General features: G+C 43.5%; 4 protein-coding genes and 1 non-coding gene across 9 annotated transcripts; 3 read left to right on the plus strand and 2 right to left on the minus strand.

The window, feature by feature from the left end:
* Positions 1-1,598: 1,598 nt before the first annotated feature.
* Positions 1,599-2,357, minus strand: LOC115691982 (60S ribosomal protein L29-1-like). 3 transcript variants are annotated; one of them, XM_030618732.2, is made up of 3 exons: positions 2,220-2,357; positions 1,958-2,066; positions 1,599-1,872 (listed from the first exon to the last, which is right to left on the minus strand). In XM_030618732.2, exons 2-3 carry the CDS (start codon positions 2,057-2,059, stop codon positions 1,792-1,794), a joined length of 183 nt encoding a protein of 60 aa, XP_030474592.1. In that variant the 5' UTR covers positions 2,060-2,066; positions 2,220-2,357; the 3' UTR covers positions 1,599-1,791. The 3 variants fall into 3 exon arrangements, with proteins under 3 accessions (XP_030474592.1, XP_056168027.1, XP_056168026.1); XM_056312052.1 differs by having other exon boundaries at positions 1,958-2,106; positions 2,220-2,304; XM_056312051.1 differs by lacking the exon at positions 2,220-2,357 and having other exon boundaries at positions 1,958-2,213.
* Positions 2,358-3,285: 928 nt separating this feature from the next.
* On the plus strand, positions 3,286-5,875 carry LOC115692023 (GTP-binding protein SAR1A-like). Its single transcript, XM_030618777.2, has 3 exons — positions 3,286-3,597; positions 3,752-3,883; positions 5,373-5,875. The coding sequence occupies exons 1-3, from the start codon at positions 3,469-3,471 to the stop codon at positions 5,691-5,693; spliced, it is 582 nt and encodes a 193-aa protein (XP_030474637.1). The 5' UTR covers positions 3,286-3,468; the 3' UTR covers positions 5,694-5,875.
* On the plus strand, positions 4,342-4,467 carry LOC115692027 (small nucleolar RNA snoR83). Its single transcript, XR_004007061.1, has one exon. It is a non-coding gene; the product is annotated as a small nucleolar RNA snoR83 (small nucleolar RNA).
* Positions 5,876-7,623: 1,748 nt separating the features above from the next.
* Positions 7,624-15,536, minus strand: LOC115691987 (calmodulin-binding transcription activator 5). Of its 3 annotated transcripts, none has more exons than XM_030618739.2 (14): positions 15,402-15,536; positions 14,975-15,117; positions 14,105-14,230; positions 13,465-13,580; positions 13,089-13,177; positions 12,880-12,925; positions 11,972-12,116; positions 11,590-11,706; positions 11,442-11,503; positions 10,782-11,126; positions 9,157-9,854; positions 8,333-8,879; positions 7,940-8,248; positions 7,624-7,868 (listed from the first exon to the last, which is right to left on the minus strand). In XM_030618739.2, the coding sequence occupies exons 2-14, from the start codon at positions 15,036-15,038 to the stop codon at positions 7,821-7,823; spliced, it is 2,712 nt and encodes a 903-aa protein (XP_030474599.1). In that variant the 5' UTR covers positions 15,039-15,117; positions 15,402-15,536; the 3' UTR covers positions 7,624-7,820. The 3 variants fall into 3 exon arrangements, with proteins under 3 accessions (XP_030474599.1, XP_056168165.1, XP_056168166.1); XM_056312190.1 differs by having other exon boundaries at positions 15,208-15,434; XM_056312191.1 differs by having other exon boundaries at positions 15,204-15,434.
* A 4,484-nt stretch (positions 15,537-20,020) lies between these two features.
* LOC115692000 (chitinase-like protein 2) lies at positions 20,021-22,347 on the plus strand. The gene is made up of 3 exons (XM_030618753.2): positions 20,021-20,604; positions 20,697-20,856; positions 21,710-22,347. The coding sequence occupies exons 1-3, from the start codon at positions 20,049-20,051 to the stop codon at positions 22,140-22,142; spliced, it is 1,149 nt and encodes a 382-aa protein (XP_030474613.2). The 5' UTR covers positions 20,021-20,048; the 3' UTR covers positions 22,143-22,347.
* The last annotated feature ends 1,811 nt before the right edge of the window (positions 22,348-24,158 follow it).

Raw genomic sequence — 24,158 nt, forward strand, 5'->3', positions numbered from 1 at the left:
CAGGGATGGAAATTCTCTGAGGGGTCAATTATCCAACTGAAAATGATGTGTTTCAGTGCTTATGTATGTACTTGGTATATTTTAATATGTTGCCTCCATATATTAAGGATTGAATTCACTAGAAACCCAATTTGAGTTTGAAATTCTTGTACAAACATGCTTAAAAAACCATATTCATCTCTACATAGGTTGCATAATTAAAAAGTAGTTGGAGCCAATGGCGAACATGACTTGATCCGATCTAAATCTCTCTAAACAGTTTTTCGACTTGAATCAAGTGACTCAAAAAATTGAACCGCGTTGAGATTGAGTTCCATAGCACTTTACAAAAGTTGATAGCAAACCTAATTAAATAGTAACCTGTACTTTACGGTTTCTCCACACAAGTGATCGAGGAACCTCAATCAAACTTGCTTGCAATACTGCATATAAGTTATCTCTAGCTGAATAACCAAAGGTCCATGCAGATTGAAATTGACCAAAGGTCCATGCAGATTGAAATTGAGTTGTTTACCTCCAGCTCGAGTAAGCATATGTGGTATTAAGTCGAGAAATCAAAACTCGAGTTGTTCCCAAACCCGTGTGGCCAATTAGCCCTTTCATGATCACTCACTCGCTCATCCGGAGAAGCTCTAGGAGAAAATAGAAATTACTTCTGTTGTTTGGATGATCAAAATGAGAAGGACACCCTCTGCTTTAGATTACATTCGTTAATCTACTCTTAAACAAATGGCCAAGATCGCATCTTCATATCCACCAATTACGGACATTTATGTCAATAACTCTCTAGAATATGACACAATTACCGTATCACCCGTTCCTGGAAATGTTCCGAAAACCCCACTAGGATTTGGACGAGTGTTCTTCAAAACCTCTTGCGACCATTTTAACACTAACATTGCAAACCGTCAAAGAAAAAACTAAAACACGAGCATACACGATGAATTGAGTGAGCTTGAAATGACGAAATCAAGCTCAACTTCCTAAAAAGACCTAATTGAGTCGTAGGTTAACTTTAAATTTCAGTATTATCTTCTGTTAAGCAAACCCAAGTTCAAGCTCAAGCAATACCCTTCCTGCACTAAACAAGCTTGAGCTTAAAAAATCAAGAGCCACGCGATTCAAAACTAACGTTGTGACTCATCCAGTTCAATTCACCGACAAAACTTCAAAACCATTGGTTCAAACATCATGTCGAATAAACACAAACTCTTCTGACCAAAAAAAAAAAAAAAACACAAACTCATCCTTCCATTCAAGACTGACAAAAACTACTACCCTCCTTTAGATTCCCCATGCATCAAGCAATTGCACCCTCAACAACACCGCTGCGGGGACAGATAAGCTAAGAGACGAGCCTCAGATGTTCCGATTTTATCCAGAATCTGTCCATCTTTTCCAATTTGTAATAGGTTGTCAAAAAATCCTGGAATGCCCTAATGTCTATCTACCAAACTTTCAGCATTCTAGTAAGCCACTCCTCATGAAGAGAAGACAAGCAACAATCAGCAAGCATACACAAAGAGAGAGCAATATAAGGCTCAAAATCCTGATCATGCATATCAGGAAAACAACACGAGCATCGACCCAGATTCAGATATGGATAATAGATGGCTTAAAAACAGAGTAATGTCACTACAATAGCAGTCAAAATGTAACCCAGTAAAACTGAAGGAGATCACGAATCAAAAATCAAACTTTGACATAATGTCTGGAACAAAACCAAACCCCTAGTAATCGACGGCCCCCCCAAAAAGAAGCCATCTTTTTCAGTGCGGAAGAAAAGCTAGTCTACTCGTCTTCGGATGCACCTTCCGTCTTCTGGTTGTGCTTCCTGGCGTACCTCTGGTTCCTCAGGAACTTGGGGTCCATCTGGAAACCACCACAGCAAAATGACCAACTATAAGCAGCCGAAAAACCACGAGAAACCAGAGAGAGAGGGGAAGGCAGTGATTACCCCTTTGGTGGAGGTGTGGCGGTGCCTCCTCGGCTTCTTGATGCCGTTCTTGTGGGCCTTGTAGGACTGGTTGTGCGCGGTGTGGTTCTTCGACTTCGCCATCTCCCCTCTGCCCAAAACACGAATCGAATCAGACCCAAATTCCGCAGCTTCAAGATCGAAATCTTCAGCAACAAAAACAGCGACCCAAAACCCGATCGGCGACGACTCGACTCGACTCGACTCGAATCGAATCGAAGAGAAGAGACGGCGTGCGGCTTACCGAGGTCGAGCTAGGGTTCCTTCGTCCTTCCTGGTTCCGCTGCTGCTGCTAGAGAGAGACAGGGTGGGGGTTTCGTTTCTTCTTGTGATGCCGTTTTATTCCGAAACCCTAGCTGCCGTGCTGTGAAAAGACGAGAATGGCCTCGTGGGCCTGTGGAGGATATTATTGCCCGAGCTTCAGGGCTTCCTTTGAGCCCAAAGAGATGTGATCGTGGGCCTTGACGGCCCGTGCGAAACGGGCGGCTGCTGCGAAGCTTGTACCTAACCACCCGGCTTCTATAAGCAACCCTTTTGCCTTCCTCGAGATCACGAGTTCGATTCCCGATTCGGGACACGTATTCAAGGTACGATGTGCTGACGAGAAGAGTTTCTCGAGCTAGAATGAACACGTATGTGAGCTTTAGGGATTTTTATTTTTGTCGATTTGATGCACTGTAATCACATTTCCGTTGGCACGTAAGTGATGAAAACGCTCGGGCGATTGAGAATTGCTTTGGTGAATCTAATGATGGAAAAAAAAACATGGACCGTGGAGCTATGGGACTTTCAAAAGAAAATCAATGTCAAAAGAGAAAGAAAAATCGCATTATAATTATTTTTTTCACAAGAGAAATGGCAAAGAGGGAAGCCCAATGCTGGCGACCTCTTTTGAATGTTATCGTGAGGATCTTACGCCCTTTCCGAAATGTTCGGCTCAAGTTGAAAACTATCCTGCACGATCCGTGACTTGAAAAGTTCGAGGGCGACGAGCCCTTCACTACAGCTCACCACGACGCCGGTACTTAATCTCTCTCTACGAGGCAATGCGGCACAAGCTTAGTCAGAGATGCAAACTCAAGACTTCGTAGAGCACAAACAAGGTTCCATTGATCGCCATGCCAACTACCTCCCTTTTTTCAAGATGTAACCATCAACACGAGAGACTATACTATAACAAAATTTGAATCTACTTACGGAATCAAACAAAATGCAAAGTTTGACTTTCTTTGGGCCAGCAAATTTGACTAATTCGAGTAACCAAATCCGCATGCTACTCATTCTTTCGGTGCCTCTAATTTTTTTTTGCCCTTTATTTTTTTTTCCAAAGATCTCCTGCTGCCGCTTCCCGAAACGGACCTATTTAGATCTCATCTTCCTCTTCTCGTCTCCCCCCGCCCTCGACCGATTGATTCTTTCGACGACTCCCGTTTCAACCGAACTTCAACGCTCCGGACGGAGGGAGGATCCTCCTCCGAGGAAGAACGCCGGCGATGTTCCTGTTCGATTGGTTCTACGGCGTCCTCGCGTCGCTGGGTCTGTGGCAGAAGGAGGCCAAGATCCTGTTCCTGGGCCTCGACAACGCCGGCAAGACCACGCTGCTCCACATGCTGAAGGACGAGGTGCGTCCTCGTTCCGGGTCGATCCGGACGCGCGCCAACTGTTTGTGATAATGTCCCTGTTTTTTTGGGCTTTCCGAGTTGTTTCTGACGATTTCGGAATGGGGTTTGTGGGTTTCATTTCTTTTTTGTGTTGGCGGGTTTTTTTTTTTTTCAGAGATTGGTGCAGCACCAGCCGACCCAGCATCCGACGTCGGAGGAGCTGAGTATTGGGAAGATCAAGTTCAAGGCTTTTGATCTGGGTGGTCACCAGATTGCTCGGAGGGTCTGGAAAGATTACTACGCGAAGGTATGAAAGGAATGAAATGGGTGATGACGATCGCTCATTTCGCTGTTCAATGGGCTCAGTCAATTGGAGTATATGATCGATGGTTTTGAAAACTCTATTTGTGGGGTTAGGTGATTTGCATCTGAATTCGTTTCAAGATTTATAGGATGCTGATGGTTGTTGTGCCTCTGCATTTTCATCTTAGACTTCCTGTTTTGACCAGATCCATCCGGCCGTGCTCGTTTTCTTCTTTGTTTTCTGAATCCGAGGAACACGTCTAGGTCCTCAATCTTTGATTGGGGGCACATATCTGCCTTCGATTTGTCGTCGTGTCTAGTTGCTGCCGTGCTGCTTTCTAGTGGAGTTGAGTTCTCGTGCTTCTTGTTTGCACTTTGAAAACGGTCGTAGGTCACCATATAAGAAGCCAGAAGGCATGTCTCCATTTGCCAAATTTTTGCTGTACAGATTCTGCCTTCATAATCCCAGATAGACTTCCTTATGTTTATCTGATTCATGGGAGGCAAACAATGATGGGGAAAGTCTCGGTGGTGGCACCTACTGCAGTTTCGATGGGAGGTGTCCTGTTAGTAACTAACCGTACATTGTCTCTTTCTGTCTCTCGAGATATTGAATAGGGCACGCTAGTTTCATTCTAGGGAGGAAGCAAGGCTGTGGTGTTAATTCTATGAGTTTTTCCATGATTTGTCAATGTCTAGATGTTTCAGTAGCATAAGCCTACAGTTGATTGGCACACTTGTTACTTACAACTAGATGGTTTTGTCAGGAATTGTAGTTGTCACCAACATATCTTGCCCTTTCCATCTTGCAGTACTGTCAACAGCTTCAGACCTGTTTTGCAATACCTTTGTCCACCTTGTGTAGATTTGATTGTAAATTTTCTGGTTTTCTTGATCCTGGTCTGGTTTAGTAAATATGAAGCGACTCGATCACATGATAGCAGTAGCGGAGCATGCCTAAGGTTCCTATTGAAAGCCCACTGTTTTTATTGTTATGAGTGATTTTAGTTGGAACTTGGAAAGCAATACCTAGAGGTACTAAGAAAAGATTTAGTGTAATATAGAGTTTGAGGTGTTTGTTCGCCATTATGGAATTTTTCCTTTTCATATTACCTTTTTTTTTTTTTTGGAGGGAAAGACGGTGCCTTTTCCACACGGGGCAAATAGCGGGAAGGGAATGTCTTTGCATCTTTAAAATTTGGTTATTGTTCTTTGTTGTTGGCATTACTTTCCTTCTCAGAACATATCTTTATCTCTGGCATTGTCATGAGTCCAGACTCTAGAATAAGCATAATTTCCTACGATTCAGCTTTTGCCCCTTCCACTATGTTAACCGAAGTTCTGCCCAGTGCCCTTGTTCATCAACTGTGTGTATCTCCAAGTTCTTGCTGGCTCAAGTTCTCATCTTGGATGTAGTTTTGTTTGCCACTTTCTGAAGATGCCACATGTCAAAGATAGCTGAAGGCTTTACGAATCTTTCTTACTAAAAACAGGTGGACGCTGTGGTGTATCTGGTGGATGCCTATGACAAGGAGAGGTTTGCTGAGTCAAAGAGGGAGCTGGATGCGCTCCTTTCTGATGAAGCCCTGGCTAATGTTCCATTTCTCGTGCTAGGAAATAAGATTGACATCCCTTATGCAGCCTCAGAAGACGAGTTATGCTATCATTTGGGTTTGGCCAACTTCACAACCGGCAAGGGGAAGGTTAATCTCACGGATGGCAACATTCGACCCATTGAGGTTTTCATGTGTAGTATTGTCCGTAAGATGGGGTATGGCGATGGATTTAAGTGGCTTTCGCAATATATAAAGTAGGGAGTTTTCCTTTTTTATTTGGGCAGTAGAGGAACTCTCAGCATATTACTTTTTCCATCACGCTGCACTTAGCAGCTACAGTCAAAGTAGAAAAGGTTTTTTTAGTATTCTTTTCAACGGAGTTAAAGATAAACAGGGGTGGCAAGTCCACATGATACATGGATTGGTTTTACATTTTGGAATTGTGCGATTTTCATAGTCTCTTCTAGCGAATTTTGATGTTTATTAACTTTTTCTCCTGGGTTTTAGGGTCCTTGCTTAGCATGATATACAGTGCTTTGTTTTGCAATCAACTGTGAATGACTAAATCGTCATCATGAGCTAGCTGTTGCTCGCGTAAGGCAGTTTTTTCTCCTCTGTTGGATCACGGAGTTGAAAATTACGTGTTGTTCACCTGCCTTGTTCTTGCTACTTTAGCGTGGTTTCGATCCTCCAAATGATGATGTCAGATATAATAGCTTTAGCTGGTTGGGAATTTTGCTAGGTCAAATTTTAAGAATTCAGTTTTTTCTTTTCGGATTTATCCTACTCTAAGGCTCCGTTCGTTTGGCGGAAAATGTTTTCCAGGAAAATATTTTCCGGATTTTCCAGTGTTCGGGGGGTGAAAAATAACTTTCCACGGAAAACATTTTCCCTCTCATGGGCAATTTTGCCTTCACTTTGGAAGAAAATAATTTCCTCTTTTACAAAGAGGAAAATTGCCCATGGGAGGGAAAATGTTTTCCGTGGGAGAGGAAGTTGATCGCCGGTCACCGTCGTCGGCCGCTGGTCGCCGATCGCTGCCGACGGTCACCGTCGGTCGTCGGCCACCGCCGATCGTCGGCCACCGCCGGTCACCGTCGGTCGTCGGCCACCGCCGATCGTCGGCCACCGCCGGTCGCCGGCCGTCGGTCGTCGGCCACCGCCGATCGTCGGCCACTGCCGGTCGCCGGCCATTGGTCGTCGGTCATTGCCGCCGGCCGTCAGTCATTGCCGCCGGCCGTCGGTCGTTGGTCACCGCCGATCGCCGCCCGCCGCCGCCGGTTGCCGATCGTCGCCCCCCGCCACCGATCACCGCCGGTTGCCGATCGCCGCCGCCAAATTGGCGGTCGCCGAACACCAGAAAATATTTTCCGAAACTTTTTCAGATTTTAGCCGAACACCAGAAAATTGTGTTTCAGGAAAGCATTTTTCAGGAAAATGACTTCCGGAAAATTGTGTTCAAGGAAAACATTTTTCAGGAAAATGACTTCCGGAAAAATATTTTCCAAAAGGAGAATATTTTCCGCCAAACGAACGAGCCTAATAAGTCTTCTCTTTCTTTCGTACTTTTACTCTTGCCTCTTTTCATTGCGTGAAAGTAAAATATTTCATGCCTGAAAGTAAACCTCCTCACCCTACCTAATTCTCTCATCACAGGGCCGCATTCCCTGTGGGTGTTGATGATCCAGTTGACTCATTTATTTCAAGTGACAGACCTAGTGAAGCATTTTAGCAAAGGCCAAGGAACTGGCATATAGGGAAAATGAAGTCAAAGCATTTTCATTCGTTTGTAAAGGTTACGCCACTGTAGATGGATGCGGTTGTGTATATACCATTAACCGCGCAAAGAAGAGATTTGCCAGAGTCGAAGAAGGAATTTCTTGCCCTCTCTCCCATGGATCATTTGCAAGACTCACACTTCTAGTTCTCCACAATAAAATCACTATACCATATGCCAGTTCCAATGCCATACCCCATGTTCGATGGAACTTCGCCATTGGCGAGGAAGAGGTCTTCACTTTTAAATTGCTAAATTCAGCGAGAAATACAGTCACGGCCTCACGTGGAAGGATGGTAGTGACATTCGGACTTCGGATGCATGGCACTGTGAATGATAGAACATTGATCGGCTGTAGCTGCTTTCTTCACCTACTCAAATCCAAAGAGTATCCACACTTCTCGACAGATATTAACACAAAAACCACGAGCCCTTCCATTTTTAAAACATTTTGAAAGGATCAATGCAAGTAATATCTACGTTCGGCTAAGCATTTACAGGCGAAGTCTACAGAAGATAAACTAACCCTTTTAACATTTTATGTGCTAACTTGGGGCTACAGATAGCAGTTCCGTCCTTAAAAGACAAGAGATCTCATGAAGCCCGCTTCACCTCTCCATGTAAACATTATCATCGAACAATTCTTGAAATTCTAGCTGCATAAACAAAGCACAGTTGTCAATTATACGAAGATGGATTTAGACATTGATAATATCACAAAACCTACCTGTGCTGCACTGTGCGCCAGCTTCATCCTGCGATAGTCTTCTTGTGCTTTCCTTGAGCGGAACATGGCTTGGACCTTTACTACTGATTGCTCGAGACGCTCTTCAGCTTGTCTTCGGCTTGTTCGGAAGAAGTCCTCCTCTGCATCACTTTCTTGTCTCTGGTCTACATTTTCTTGTACGGGTTCAACATGAAGCCCACGGAAACCTCTCCTCTTTAACCGCCAGCGTAAAATTGCCTTTTCGAGAACTCCCACTGACCAGATAATTTTTCGATACTGCCTCCGCACTTGATAGCCTCGGAAAACAGCCTGTATGATGCACATCGACAACATGGTTTAGACTGGTTTATCACTAACCACTGAATTAGTGACCGTAAAAAGGGAAATGCTCACCTGAATTTTGATAACTTGTCTACGCATATTAAGAAAGTCTTTACGCATCTTCCATGTGCGGAACCTATACTGAATTCGGGCAGCAGCGGCCAATTTCTTCCGAGACTCAAACTTGCGGAATGCATGCTGTATCTTCATGGCTGCAACAATATTGCGCGCTTCATCCTCGGGGTTCAAAGACTCGACTTCTAGAGTTCTTACTTTCAAGGAATGCTCCCGGAATGCATTCTGTATACGTGCAGCTGCATCTGCAGCTGTTCGATAGGCTGCTAAAGTGTCCTTCAAATACAATTCGTCATCACTGAGGTTCTCAGTGTTAACTGTGTCATTTGTCCTAGTATGTAATGAACCACTGATATTTCCAGCTATGCTCATATCCTCAAAGTGCTGTACAAGAGCTTTCTCTGCAAGATAAGCAGCTAAGCCTTCATAACCCTTTTTTGTTGCGAGATCAGCAGCAGTCCATCCAGCAGGATTTTCTGAAGTAGGGTCGGTGACCAAATTCGGCTTTGCCCCAGCAGACAACAACATTGCAACCATTTTCTCACTGTTACATGGAACTTCGCAGGATGAAATAAGATTTGACAAAATAATATAACTTCACAAAGATTGTTCTTGGACCAACTCACAATCAAGAGCCTTAAATTAATTGAGAATTCAAGACATACTTGCTGATCTCTAAATGTCCTAATAAAAGCAATTAAAATTAAGAGAAACAACCTAGTACATTTTTATCATAATTAAGCAGGAAAAACCACAAATGGTTGACGTGGCAGACTAATGTCCTAACTATAATACCATAACACTCAATCACAATGACTTACCTCCCATTATGTGCTGCCCAATGAAGAGCTGTCCAACCATACTTGTCCCGAAAGTCCAATGACAATGGCGACAATGCAAACAGATTAATAGCCCATGTGTATTCCAGAATTGCACATAGATGTATAACACCTTGACCATGCATATCATACTCAGTCAGTTTACCACCAGCAATTACTCTTTCCAATATCCAATCCTTCAGTCTGTTCTTCAACATAAGTTCGAACAAATTGGATTTAGCTTGCGGAACTGACATCTTATCATCTTCAACTGAGCTTAATATATAAGCCCAGTCTTTGGAGATGTTCAAAGTTTTCTGGACAAACTTCTTTGCTTCTTTTTGGACAGTTGGAGAGGCCTTAGAGGATGCAATATCAAGATATTTAGAAGTAGAAAACAGTAGAAAAGCAAGTCTCATTTGAAATTGGAGCCTCTCCCACTCTGATTTGTCTTCATTAGAAGGCACGGGATCACGTAATGGAGGAGTCCGATACTCAAAGTGGATTACGTGGCTGATAGGTTTATGACCATCAAAACTCATATATAGATTCACAAATCCAGGAGTATGTGGTGATACCAAACAGCGGTAAACTCCAACTTGAACAAGTTCGGCAGGAACACAGAGATCGCCACAGATACAAAACATGTTGGATTTGGAATGTTGAAGATATCCCTCATGGAAGAAGCCAGTAATTAGTATCTGTTAGGACAAGCACATGAGCTTAAACAATCAATCGAGCATTTCATGCAAACAATTGTATGATGCAACACTAACATGTGGGCCACATGGCCAAATAATTGTGTGACATAAGTAATTACCTTTAGGTATCTCTAACAAATAAAAAGGAAATTACAGGTGGCAAAATAAAGGAAACTAAAAATTCCATATCTTATACGTTAGAAGGGGAAAAAATCAATATTCTTAGCCAGTTCAATAAATCGCATGAATGAAGAACTGATGTCCTATATTTGTAGGACACTCTACTATGCTCTTTAAGCGAGTGGAGAATCAGGCATATTGCTTTAATCAAGGAAACAGAACTTTCCACAAGTTACTAGAATTTTCACCAAGTACTACCTCCTTGAATGATCTGCCGCTCGTTCTTGCAATATGTAGAAACCACAGTTTTCCAGGTTTTTTAATTCTACTATGTGCTCATTTGTTTAAATGAAAGCGATCCGCTATTCCCATAAACTAGTTGGTGCCCTTGCCTCATGTCTTCCGTCTTAGGACGTTGCTGAGACAAAGTGAATCAGATCCTTGACACTATTAAGGCAACTGGCAATCATGGCCCGAACTATATAAGCTCAAGTCTACTTCACAAGACCATTAAACCCGTCAAGCAGAAAAGTAATGATTTACATTAGCTCCTAACTTTGTTACTTTAAATGAGATGGATTACGAATAATTGCATATTCATAAATACACAACCACCACTAACAGTTGCAGTTAATTTGCATGAGATGAATTACGACTGCATCAATCATCCTAATACTTCCATCTTTCACACTTAAGGGGAGTCTGCTACATATAAAAACTAACTTATTCAGTTTTAGAGGAAGAGCAGCACTTTATGCATAAACTGAGTTAAAATATGAAATATCGCAGCGAAATAAAATAAAAAACCTTTGTTTTCTCAGTTGAAAAGGCCCATGCAGGTGCAACATCAGTGATGCTAAATATTATCTCAGGAGAGGAGGGTAGATCATTCATTGCTACAGATGAAAGTCCAAAGTAAGGAATTGAAGATTCAAGTGCTGCATCATGTGCTGAGTCCGGTGTTCCAGTCATGATGTAGTTCATCCACCTTCCAAAACTATCCTGACTTTGCAAACCGTCATTTCCAAAGAAGCCTGGACTGCTAACTGGCAAATAATCACTTCTTGACGGATTTGAATTTGCCTGAATTCCCATAGTAGAAACTGCTCCGTTTAGCTTACCAGGAGGACATACTTCTGGTGATAGGACACCCTGCAAAGGTGAATAAGGGGTGACATCAAAAGAAGTAGAGGTGCTAACAAAAAAACAACGAGACAAGCAACTAAAGTTTTTCAGAATCAATAAATCATGACATCATTTTTTGGAGTCCCTCTTATTGTTCAACAAGATAAAGAAATCAAGAGTTTTTCTACTATAATGAATTCATGCCTCAAATTGGCGTGTTCCATTTTTTAACCCATTTGAAAAAAAGTAAAAAAACATACTTAGCATGTATTCGTTAAGAAAAAAAGAATCTTGATGCTGTTACGGCAATTCCAACAAGAAGCAGCTCTTATGGAGGCTTACATTATTGATAGTAACAGACTCTGCCGTATTTGGTGGTTCAAAGCACGAAATTCTGCCTGGAACTATAGCAGAAATCAGAACTGTCAGTAATTTCCAAACCGCAAAACATTATGCCACTACATTTAATTAGAAAGGTCCAGTCAGTTACCTTCTTTAGATGCACTTAAGTTATTTGGATCATCTATCACCAGCTCATCCCATTCAAGAGTGTTAATCTCGAGAATCCTCATTTCATGATTTCTGACAGTCAAAGTATCGCCAGGCTCTGTTGAATATGCAGCAACAAATAGGAGCATGAGCGATAGAGTAGTCTATATTCTTTGCTGGCACGAAGTAATTAACCACTATGACCACTCATCGAGTACAAAGGAAGAACAATCCAAAAATCCTGATTACTCTTTCTTCAATGGATATGTAGTCCCTTCACTTTGACATTCTATAATTCTCTATTGCACTGTCAAACAGAATGGGACAGATGACACAGCTTAAAGTCCACATGTTTCAAATTAAGTAACTTTGAGGGTAGTCACCTGCATGTTCTTTTTCTGCAGAGTAATAAGCTTGATTAGCCCCAGTATCAAGTTCTTCAGACAAAACGCAAGGAGCAGAAGGATCAGAAGGATCAGAGACTGAGCTAGAATGTGAATTTACAGGTGTTGCAGGAGAACCCTGTGACTGGATAACAATTCAACAAAGACCAATGCAAGATTAGAACATAGTGCTGCTTTCAGGGGGATAATGAATAAGCATTTCTAATGGGATGACTTTGAAAAATTTCAATAAGAAGAGCAAGCTTGATGACAAATAAATAGCTCACACACTATCAATTTGCCTTTCCTTTAGGTAACATCTCTGCTAACCATGGCTATAGTCACATGGTCGTGACTATAGAAAATCTAAGTTCCAATTAAGAGAAAGGGGGACCAAAGCTACGGAACCAAATGGAACTCCGGTAAAAATGTTTTCTCGCAGTTTTCTCACAGTTTCTACATATGCCCTTGCCCTGTTAATTTTGATGTTGCCTGTACTCATAACACTCATCCATATAGGGAAGCCATCATGTGAGTGAGAGCTTGATCTCCACTCTTGGCAGCACGACACAGGTTCTTTTAGAATATGAAGTAAGAGAAACACAAAATAAGCAAGTCTACAATGAAGGTAAAGCTGCAAGTTACAAGAAAAGATAAGCCTCACTAACACATATCCCTTTCATTAAAAACTTTACAGAGGATGATTTTACCAACCCAAACCCCAAGATATGAGCCCTTGTTAAAAAGTCTTAATGTCTAAGGAGTTTCTGCAGGGGTCCTGCAGTCAAGATCTCTCTATGCTCACCGTGATACAGAATACAGTGCATTGTTGAAGATACCTGACTAAGTGATGACTAAGAAGAACATTCAACAGAGCCAATATCACTAATGAGATATGAAAAACCAACCTCTTGTGTCTCGCGATAATGAACAAGGACTATATGTTCTAACGTCCTGAAAAGAAAAGGCAAAACACCAATGGTTAGTTCATACCCGATTAGGTGTATATCATTTCAATTTATAAAAGAGAGAGCAAATCATCCTACTATATTTTACAAACAGATATAGGAGTAGAGCATGTAGATTGTTGATCTAAAAATACCAGGAAAATACATACTTATCAAGCAGCCAGTAACACCTACGAACGAACGTCGGATTATCTTCACCGTGTGCATAATACACATGGATCCTTTCTTCATTACCAACCTGGAAATGAAATGTAAAAGCAGTGTAATAAGGGATAAGTTAACCACAATAAAAAACAACAGTGTCTTCAAGAAAATCATTTTCATGTCCTTAGATCTGCTTCATCTATCTATTTTCAAATCATCTAAGGCTTTCCGAATATGTTTGTTTGGCTCCCCTCAGATAGTATTCAAAGCCTTATTTTCATAACAGCCAAGTCCAACATAAATTTAACATCTACGGACTCAAGAGAGCAGCACTTGCAATGAAGTTGCCTATACTTGAGAAAAATAAAAAAGAAGACATACCTTTAGATGTTCATGAGCCTCTTTAACAGTCTTCCCATCTTTTTTCTTCTTCCAGTTGTGACCATCTTTCCTGAAGTTCCTAAGCATTTTACGGTCAAATAATATAATGGTTCCACCTGTTACATAACAAGGAGAACATGATCTATGAGAAACTGGTGAAACTGCAAATTCCAATGAAGCCAAAGACAATATATACTTCTCCATCTTGCTTGGAATTCTTCTTTCTTTGGGTAAATATAATGCTATGTAGGGAGAATACATATAGCAAGGGAAGTTGACCCTTGGTGTTGGTTACACCTGCATAACCGAAAGTATAACTTGAAAGAACCTGAGTCGCATCATCTGTCTATAACTAGGACACTATTTCCCAGTCATGTGTTTCAACATTTTGCGGGACTTACAAGAAATGCACACGCATCTGGAAAAAACTTCTGAAGGGTTATAAGAGCTAACTCACACCAGATCATGGAATTGGCAGTTTATAAATTGAAGAAGATCCGTACGGGGGGTGTGCGAGGTGATCTTATATATAAGCAAAGATAGTGTACATTGCGATGTTCGGAAAAAAAAAAGAAAAGTAGCCCACAGTCAACAGGAAACTCAATTTAATACTACTAAAGAAATAAGACAGGTTGATTACTCATGGGCAGGTTTACTGGCTTGACATTTATGCTGAAGTACTTGTGATTACAAAGCATAGCGTGGATTTCATTCGGCCGAAGCCATCTTGTCCTGGCTTCCTCCCAGATGTTGTCAACTTCCAAATCTGCCCATGTAGAAAAATCTTAGGAAAATAGGCATGCCAAACAGTAGGAAATTTCGAGGTAATTCACACCATCTCTCAGGAATGATCATTTAAGCAGCACTCAGCCTTGTGACAATGAGAACACTGCAGATGGGATTACAAGAGCTCAATCATGCAAGTCTAAATTCCAACAACACGAGTAAAACACTTGAACCGATTGGATATATTCACTATGGCCTTTTCATGCTCCTAAGGTCTATAATCTTTGCAATATTAGTCCCAGATACTGACCATCACAACCACTGTTAGTTGCTTATTCTTGAACGTTGCATTCTGAAATTGCTGCATCTCACCACACTGACTAGGGCTTTACAAATCCAGTTAACTTGACACCATCTCTCATTAACTTCACATTCTAAAGCAAACTGTCACTTCTTATAATCGAATCACAGCTTCTTGGAATCTTTATCCTTTATTCGATATGGCATCGCACTCAAGTCGAAACTTCATAGCTCTAAAAAGAAGCCAGTCAAACAAAGCAGCGACGCCAATTAAAAGAAGCTCTCCACCGGCGAAATTTCCACCGATATCTTACACAAGCACACCAAATCCTAACATCAACCCTTCATTTTTTGCTTAACCAGAGAAATCGCTGAAAAAGCTCTCTTCTGGTTCTCTCTTACATACCCAAACACACAAGCAATCAAACAAAAAGCTGGCAACTACAAACACAAAAGACTTTGCACAACGAGCAGACGCGCTTACCATGCAAAGTGTGGAACCCATGAATCTCAGGGCCCACGAGCATCCCCTGCGCACTGTTCTCCATCGACGACTCAAAGCGCGCTCTCTCCCTCCACTTCGCTTAAAAGAAACAAACTTCTCAAAGCCCTCGACCGCAACGATCCCTGAACGAAAACCAAACTCCATCAGCAGCGAGAAAACAGGACCCGGAACGGGAAAATCGAAGCAAAAAGCAAGAAAAGGGGATCACCGACCACCCGATTTCGCGCGGGATCCTCGGCGCAAATGCGGAAAGGGAAAGGGGAATCGGAGCTGCCGCTGCCGCTGCCGCGATGAAGATCATCGTCGCGGAAGCAGCTGATCGGCGCTTAGGCCCCCCCCAAGAAAAATCGATGGAAAGAGCGAAACTCACTCCGAGAGATAGAGAGAGAGAGAGAGAGAGACTGACCTCGTCGCGTTCGTTTGTTGAATCGCTGTTCTACAATGATGTTCGTGGGGCTTTGTTTGCCTGTCTTTCTTACCCTTTATGGTCTCAACTGCAAAACGATAAGCTCCAACAGTTCGCCTTAACAGTGCAAGATTGGGAAGGGAAGGGGGGGGGGGAGTCATCCGGTGCGCCACCGTCCATCGTGCGTCCAGCGCGAATCGACGGCCCTCGCTCGCCCGTTCGCCGCCGCGGTCGCCTGCGTTGACCGCTCGCGAGCTAAGCGTGGGCGGCGGAGCACCCGATCGGTCCCCCCCCCCCCCCCGGGGGCGTGCCGATTTCTAAAGAAGCGAACCAGGAATGCTCTTTCCCATGGGGGGGAGGGGAACGGAGCAACATGTAAAGTGTGGGTTAATTCAAAAAAAAAAAAAAGCAACAAATTTTAGATCGAGTAACAATTCTGGTTCGAATTTTTTTTTTGTCTCATAAAAAGTATCAACTTTAGGTTGAGTGACAATTCTGGCCCTCACTTTTTTTTATCTTACAAAAAATCACAAACTTTCATCCTGATCCCAAATCTTGGCCCCCCGTTGACTTTCTATCCGAAGTCACCCTTATTTAAGAAAAAAAGTTATGGCGGTGAGCTTGGCGAATCTCTTTCATACGGACGGTGGTCTACAGCTTCAGATTACGACAAAACGACGAAGTCTGGCAAGATAAATTCAATTTGGAGATATTTTCGACTCGCTGGTGAAGTGAAGGAGACGAACAGTTTCACCGTTATTTTTTAAGCTGCGGCTAGAGAATAAGACAATGAATAGTATTTTTAATCCAGTCAACAAACCACGTGGATTTATTGCTAAGGTGAAATTGTCAAGTTGGATAATCAATGGTTCTAAGTCAACAGAGGCAAGATTTGGAATTTAAGTGAAAGTTGGTATTTTTTTATGAAACAAAAAAAAGTTGGGGCCAGAATTGTCACTCGACCTACAATTAGTGCCTTTTTAGGGGACAAAAAAAAGTTTCGGCCTGAATTATCCTTCGACCTAAAGTTGATGTTTTTATTTTTTTAATTATAGGCCAAGTGTTGCGGACAAGAATCGCCTGGGGAAACGACTTTGCCTAAAACATGAAGATCTCCGATCATGGCTTCCGATGGAATTTCACCTTTATAGTATGTACAGGAGAGTAGTACCATACAGTATACAGTATGCAGTGTCATCCCAACGGATCAATGTACCTGTTAATGTGGCACAAGATTCCATGGTGGTTTTTACCGGCAGATGGTGTCCGGGGAAATCGTATCGCGAATGCAATCGAGGTCTGAGGAACATTTTAATCGGTACGATCGAGAGTCACGAGCCTTTACCCAAAGAGCAATCCGGGTCCACGCCTTTTTTAATCGGTTCGGTTGAGTCCTGAACCGAAAAAAGTTACGGTAGGAGTGCAATTTAAGGATACCGCCGCGTAACCAATTTTGAAACTACGTGTAGGTAAGTTTAGGAACCGTTCATCGAGAGGGCACAGTTGCGGTTTTTGAAAAATGCAATGACTCAATTGACTTCATTACAGACCAACAAAAAAAATTTGACTCGATTGAAATGTTTAGCTTTATATAGAAGAAAATAACGATTCGGATCATACGTACGAACTGTGAATACAAAGTCTTAAGATGTCGGGCTTTAGCGATCCAATTCACTACACGGTTGGCCTCCCCAGCAGAACCTACTAGTTTTAAGATTTTACAAGAGAAAATGACACAAACAGTCCCTGAACTTTGACCCAATGTGCAATTTGGTCCATGAACTTTTAATTTATTCAATGTAGTCCCTGAACTTTAGTCTGATATTCAATTTGGTTCTTGAACTTTTAATTTGTTCAATGTGATCCCTGAACTTTTAGTATGTGTTCAATTTAGTCCCTGAACTATTTGAAAATGTTCAATGTAGTCCTTCTATTAATTCAAGTACAAGGACTATATTGAACATTTTCATATAGTTCAGGGACTAAATTGAATATGTGCTAAAAGTTCAGGGACCACATTGAACAGATTAAAAGTCCAAGGACCAAATTGAACATCAGGCCAAAGTTCAGGGACTACATTGAACAAATTAAAAGTTCAGGGATCAAATTGCACGTTGGGTCAAAATTCAGGAACTGTTTGTGTCATTATCCCATTTTACAATGTAACCGGATTTCTAAGCGTCCCCAAATCTTCGTGGGGGCGCACCTATCTCGTCATTCAGAATCCGATTTTGCTTAAAATTTTCCCAGTTCACACGCGCGCTTGAACTGATAAAGTAGCAATTGATAAGAGCTGACTGTTCAGACGCGTTAATTCCGGTTTTGCCCTCCCAATAATTAAAGCATTGGGTTCGTGGAAAGGATGGCCCAAGCAACAATATCATATTCTTCTCCATTGACTATAAACATACCCCCACAGAAACTTAAGAGCAAGCGAAAAAGAAACCCGTAATTGCCGTTGATCTTGATTTTAACAGAACCTTAATTTCCATCGACGGGAAAGTTGATACGACCGGGTTCGTGATAGTGGTAAAAGCGAAGATTCTCGTGGTGTCGCGTCGGGGGTAAGTGCGAGAGATGCGGAAAGAATGATACGACTGGTTCGCGAGAGTGGAGTCGGGGTGTTTGTGTCAGGAATTCAAGCATGCGACGATTATCGTCCTAGAGGATCTCTGAAGGCCGAATTGCAGAGCTGGACTATGCGTAGTGCGGTCAATTGCGAAGCTGCGATATGCCGTACTGCTGGGAAGGTTGACTTGATGTTCCAACTCATAAGACGCCCCCCCGGGGCTCGTTCTCCGGCTTCCTAGGAAGCTTTCGGCCTCGTGACGCGTCGGTCAGATTTCCAACCCCTTTAGGTTCATGAATCACATGACTTTTGCTTGACCGCCGTTGGTACGACATCGACCGCGCGTCACGTCGAGGCTCGTACCGATCACACGTGAACAATTTCCGGCCGCAAATCTCCCGGACCCCCTACAACGAAAAGCTCCCCCTCGTCCCCATGACGCCACGATTGGTCGTGCTTTCACACGTAAATCCGTTCGCGGTACGAGGATACTCGCGTCCTCACGCTAGAGATGGACATACGGAGAAGTGGGAGTGGGGCTTTTCGCTTGATGCGATGTGTTGGAATGGAAAGGGACTGCCAAGTGGATTTGATGCGAGAACGTGTCGGAAAGTTTGTGGGGATCGACCACCGTCGCCGGCCAACATGTCGGTAGGCATGTAAAGTTTCAGCGCATTGGATTGCCTAGAATTAGAATCTAAATTGGCCCATACGAATTTGGGCCCAAAAGTATTGTACACGCCAAAAGAATTTACCTCCAAATTAGAGGGACAAGTCGTGTTTTTTTTCCTATGTCCAAGCTTTCTGACGTGGCATTATCGAAAGGTCGACGCGTAACGAAAAGATTAATCTCGATGTCGTTTTTGAATCATAGTTTCATTGACGAGATTGTCATTTTCTCCCCGTAATGTCTCTACCACGCCCCTAACCCTAACCTGCCCCTTCTCACTCTCTAAAAGGCTGCCAATGGGAACCCAAGCGAGCGCAAATTGAAGTTCACCTGAAAAGCTATATAGAAGGCGGGAGGGTCGCGGCCACTCCGTCTTGCCACCGAGATCTCAGCTTGTGAATCCGCGCGACTTTGGATTCAAGGTCACACGAGCCCCAGAATCCGAGTCGACGATGACCCTCCATGGATTCGCCTACATAAGCCGCGGCTAAAGTTGCAAGTTGCCGAGAGAGAGAGAGGGCGAGGGGGGTTGAGATCATGGAACATGATTGATTGAAAATGTCTTTTTGATCAAAATAACATAATACCCACAACGTTTAAGACCGTGACTCACTCCTACCTATCTCTGTTCCCCCGTCCTTTCCTAGGCAGAGGAGGGACCATATAAATTGAATGCAGAGGTTGAGGTCACATCATCATCAGAACCGGAAAGTCCACCACATTCCAACGACCCGGCCCAAGTAAGATTTGCTCTGTCCATGTACGAGAACCAGGCCGATATTGGGCTTATCTGGCCCGACGTCAATCTCAACCCGAAACGAAGCCCAAATGAGAAACGAATCTGCAGGTCCTGATGCTTAGGGAAAATGACACAAATGATCCCCGAACTTTAATCAAATATACAATATAATTTATGAATTTTTTATTTATTCAATGTGCAATGTCAGAATTTTGGTAATGTCTAGTCGCTAAACTATTTGAAAATATTGAATGTTGTCCCTGAACTTGAATTAATGGATAGATAACATCGAACATTTTATATAGTTCAGGGACCATATTGAATATGTACCAAAATTTTAGGGATCACATTGAAAAAATTAAAAGTTCGGAAATCACGTTGCATATCGAGTTAAATTTTAAGGACCAAATTGAATAAATTAAAAGTTAAGGGACTATATTGCACATCCGGACCAAAGTTTAGGGTCAAAATTTCACATTGGACCGAAGTTTACGGACCATTTGTGTAATTATTTATTTTCCTTTTCTTCTGCATCCTACCTTGAAGCTGAAAGCAGCTCTGCTTTGGCTGCTTTGCCTTCAATGGCTAACTTACCTTGCACTCCAAGCATTTGCGAAAAAGAACCAAGACCTACTCGATTCAATTTGCTTCGCACCAACTCAAGCCCCCATGAAGAGACTCTCCACCATCTTCCTCCCTTCAGCTACACCCTCACTTTCCATCTCTTTCGCTCTCTCCCCACAATTCATACTCACTTCCTTCTATAAAGCCAGACCCACCAAACATCTCTTCATCTCATTCACATTCGCATTCCTCTGGTCAGCTTTCGCAAGAGAAATGGAGGGCATCAAGTGGTCGCTTCTCGTGGCGTTGCTGCTGCTGTCGCCCCTCGTCGTGTTCGGGGACGACGACGCGGCGGCGGTGAAGCCGGTGGTGAAGATGGTGAAGGGGAAGAAGGTGTGCAGCAAGGGGTGGGAGTGTAAGGGGCTGTCGCCGTACTGCTGCAACAGCACCATCTCCGACTACTTCCAGGCGTACCAGTTCGAGAACCTCTTCTCCAAGAGGAACTCACCCGTGGCCCACGCGGCCGGCTTCTGGGATTACCACTCGTTCATCACGGCTGCCGCGGAGTACCAGCCCCACGGGTTCGGGACCACCGGCGGGAAGCTCACGGGGATGAAGGAGGTCTCCGCATTCCTCGGCCACGTCGGGAGCAAAACATCTTGTGAGCAAAACCCGATTCCGAACTTCATACATCAATCACTTTACTTGTAAGCAAAACGTCTTATGATCTTGATTTTCGTCCTTGAAATTCAGGTGGGTATGGAGTAGCGACGGGAGGGCCACTGGCATGGGGGCTTTGCTACAACAAGGAGATGAGCCCGAGCCAATCCTACTGCGATGATTACTACAAGTACACGTACCCTTGCACTGCTGGTGTTGAATATTACGGCCGTGGCGCCATCCCCATTTACTGGTAATTGCCATATTCACATGGTTCATCGTACACCTCTTAATATACTTAAGTTCGAGATGAAAGATGTCGAAAATAGAGGCGATCGTTTAGCAGTTCAAGCCTGAAATTGGACCTATCACCTTTTTTCGCAAGTGGTTGTTAGCTCACGACAGGCTTGAATGGAGAGATGAAGCCCGCTAAACGACGGGCGAGCTGAATCGGTTGGTAAAGTCTCGTTTTAGATTAACATCATTTAATCTTACGATCCCAAAATTTTTAAGACATAATACCAATCTTAATTAACTTGTAAATTTGTTAGAATCTTTGGAGATTTCTAATGTTAACCGATAGCGCCATAGGACTAACGTGATAGTGTAGATCCTATCGATTAGATCATTAGTTGATGTGATACTAGGGTTAAGGCACGCGCTATGCGGGTGCACATAATTAGGTAATTATGCTTTGAAAGAAAATGAGTAATTATGTATGAAATAGGTAGGAATAAGAAAGTTCGGAAAGTCCAATAGCAAGAAGAGATAAAGAAAGTGGATGGTTTTCATTGAATGGGTGTGAGAGAAAAAAGCCAGGGTTATTTAGGAAATATAAAAAATGAGACTAATCTAAATTTGAAATCTCTATATTTTGAGAAGATTTTACATATAATTTGACTTCTAGAGATCATATTGGTCATCAAAGTACCAATTTTACATAATTAGTTGCCTTCATACGAGCATTTGTATTTGACGTGTATTGACAATCGCTAAGATGTCATGTCGATCTTCAATTCCACTTTTAACTTCTGTAATTGTTCCTGGAAAATTTGATTTGGCGTTGAGCTGAGTCTCTTCTTGCCTGATTATGCCGTATGTGTTAGGAACTACAACTATGGAAAAACGGGGAAGGCCCTGAAGGTGGACCTGCTGAGCCACCCGGAGTACATCGAGAACAACGCCACGCTGGCCTTCCAGGCGGCGATCTGGCGGTGGATGACGCCGGACAAGAAGCACCAGCCCTCGGCCCACGACGTGTTCGTCGGCAACTGGAAGCCCACCCGGAACGACACCCTGGCCAAGCGGGCCCCCGGGTTCGGCGCCACCATGAACATCCTCTACGGGGAGGACGTCTGCGGCAAGGGCGACGACGAGCACATGAACAACATGATCTCCCACTACCAATACTACCTCGACCTGATGGGCGTCGGCCGCGAGGAGGCCGGGCCGCACGAGGTGCTCAGCTGCGGGGAGCAGGCCGCCTTCAACCCGTCGTCGGCATCGCTGGCGTCCTCGTCCTCGTCCTCGTCTTCTTGAGCTCCGGCAAGCGATGTGTTTTGTCATTGTATAGAAATGTATAGGAAATTTAAACAAGAGTGTGGGGGAAGGAAAGAATAAATGATGCAGAGAGATTTTTGTAATTGTGCTCAAGTTTGGCGACCGATTCGGAAAGTGTATTCAAAGTTGTGAATTTCCAAGATAATATGATATCTAATCCGATTGATCATTGCATTTTCAGTGACGCTTGCTGTTAAAGGGAAGCGGACTTATCACTAATTGTGGTTTAGTTGCTAAATATCATTAGTAGGATATCCTCTTCGGTGTTTGACGTGGTGTTTCATGATCGAACTCTGTCTAATTTGGAAAAATTCCATGTCGCGAGAATTTCTAGAATTTCAAAATTGCCGGTGAATTTATATATATCAACATTCATAAGTAAACAATTATCTTGAGACCATTATTTTAAAAATATGTACATCATGAAATATAACCTTTCTGGGCATTGATTTATTTTATTATAAACTTCATTAATGCTTAAGAATTCTTACTTAATAACTTAGTATTGTCTTTACTTCAACAGCTATTCATAAAATATAAAAAAATTACCATTCATTTAATTTTCTTGTGATGGTTAACTCTAGAATTATATGAGTATAAGAATTGCCATCTGATATAACTTAGATACAGGAATTTGTTCAATCAACTTCAAAATGCAGCCTTACATTTAGAAAAGTTTAGCATTATTTTTAGGGAAAAAACCACCAAAAACCCTAAACTTTGCCACCTGTGACACATTTACCCCGAACTTTTTTCTGTGACACAAAAAACCCCAAACTATCCTATTTGTGACACATTTACCCTAATGTATTTAGTCCATGGGCATTTTTGTCTTTTTCTTTTTTTTTTCTCTTTTTTTTTCCTTTCTGGCGAGGGGGGCCCGCGCCGGCGTTGGGCGAGGGCTGCCCTCGCCGGCGCCGAGCAAGGACGGCCCTCGCCGGCGTCCGGCGAGGGTCGCCTCGCCGGGCGAGCGAGGGCGGCCCTCGCCCGACTCAGCGAGGTCGACCCTTGCCGGTGTCGGGCGAGGGTCGACCTTGCTCGAGCCGGGCGAGGGTCGACCTCGCTTGAGTCGGGCGAGGGCGCCCTCGCCGGATCCGGGCGAGGGGGCCCTCGCCGGCGTTGAGCGAGGGCGGCCCTCGCCGGATCCGGCGAGGGCGACCCTCGCCGGCGTCGGCGGCCCTCGCCTAGGCAAGCGAGGTGGCCCTCGCCGACGCCGGCGAAGGCGGCCCTCGCGAGATCCGGCGAGGGCGACCCTCGCCCGACTCTCAGCGAGGGCGACCCTCGCCCGACGCCCGGCGAGGGTCGACCTCACCCGAGCCGGGCGAGGGCCGCCTCGCTCGACCGCGAGGGCGACCCTCGCCCGACGCCGCAGGAGCGAGGGCCGCCTCGCCCGACTCCGGCGAGGTCGACCCTCGCCGGAGTCGAGCGAGGGCCACCCTCGCTCGCCCAGCGAGGGCGACCCTCGCCGGCGTCGCCGGCGAGGGCCGCCCTCGTCGGAAAGGAAAAAAAAAAAGAAAAAGCAAAAAGACGAAAATGCCCATGGACTAAATACATTGGGGTAAATATGTCACAAATAGCATAGTTTGGGGTTTTTGGTGTCACAAAAAAAAGTTTGGGGTAAATGTGTCACGGATGACAAAGTTCGGAGTTTTTGGTGGTTTTTTCCCTTATTTTTAATTGATAAGAACTATCATGTCCTGTAACTTAGATTTAAGACTCTGTTCTTCATCAACTTGGAAATTAATCATGACTTTTGGTGCTGAGAATGTTAGATGCAAATTAGGTATTTCCTAGCATTAGAGATTTGCTAAATTTAGGCTGAGTTTGGCCGTTCAGATTTTTTATTTAGATAGGATATAGTTCGGATAAAATAATGATGAGATTTGTAATGTCTCGTAAGGTGTTTGGTATATGTCCAAACATGGATATAGGATAGTAAAAGACAAGCAAGAAGAAACCTACCGCTCTTGACCACCGCCAACCACGCATTTACCT

This window comes from Syzygium oleosum, unplaced genomic scaffold (genome assembly GCF_021117445.2).
Source record: "Syzygium oleosum isolate NSW1041296 unplaced genomic scaffold, Sole_v2.1 Sole_v2.06, whole genome shotgun sequence".
In the NCBI taxonomy this organism is placed as follows: Eukaryota; Viridiplantae; Streptophyta; class Magnoliopsida; order Myrtales; family Myrtaceae; genus Syzygium; species Syzygium oleosum.

Bases quoted from the DNA above. Each gene is read 5' to 3' on its own strand.
- LOC115691982 (XM_030618732.2), bottom strand. From the start codon at position 2,059: ATGGCGAAGTCGAAGAACCACACCGCGCACAACCAGTCCTACAAGGCC. The intron at 1,873-1,957 runs GTAATCACTGCC...GGTGGTTTCCAG, and splicing joins GCCACACCTCCACCAAAGGG to ATGGACCCCAAGTTCCTGAG.
- LOC115692023 (XM_030618777.2), top strand. From the start codon at position 3,469: ATGTTCCTGTTCGATTGGTTCTACGGCGTCCTCGCGTCGCTGGGTCTG. The intron at 3,598-3,751 runs GTGCGTCCTCGT...TTTTTTTTTCAG, and splicing joins TCCACATGCTGAAGGACGAG to AGATTGGTGCAGCACCAGCC. The intron at 3,884-5,372 runs GTATGAAAGGAA...TACTAAAAACAG, and splicing joins GGAAAGATTACTACGCGAAG to GTGGACGCTGTGGTGTATCT.
- LOC115691987 (XM_030618739.2), bottom strand. From the start codon at position 15,038: ATGGAGAACAGTGCGCAGGGGATGCTCGTGGGCCCTGAGATTCATGGG. The intron at 12,117-12,879 runs GTTGGTTTTTCA...ATTGTTATCCAG, and splicing joins ATTATCGCGAGACACAAGAG to TCACAGGGTTCTCCTGCAAC. The intron at 8,880-9,156 runs GTAAGTCATTGT...TCCATGTAACAG, and splicing joins TGGGCAGCACATAATGGGAG to TGAGAAAATGGTTGCAATGT.
- LOC115692000 (XM_030618753.2), top strand. From the start codon at position 20,049: ATGAAGAGACTCTCCACCATCTTCCTCCCTTCAGCTACACCCTCACTT. The intron at 20,605-20,696 runs GTGAGCAAAACC...CTTGAAATTCAG, and splicing joins CGTCGGGAGCAAAACATCTT to GTGGGTATGGAGTAGCGACG. The intron at 20,857-21,709 runs GTAATTGCCATA...CGTATGTGTTAG, and splicing joins GGCGCCATCCCCATTTACTG to GAACTACAACTATGGAAAAA.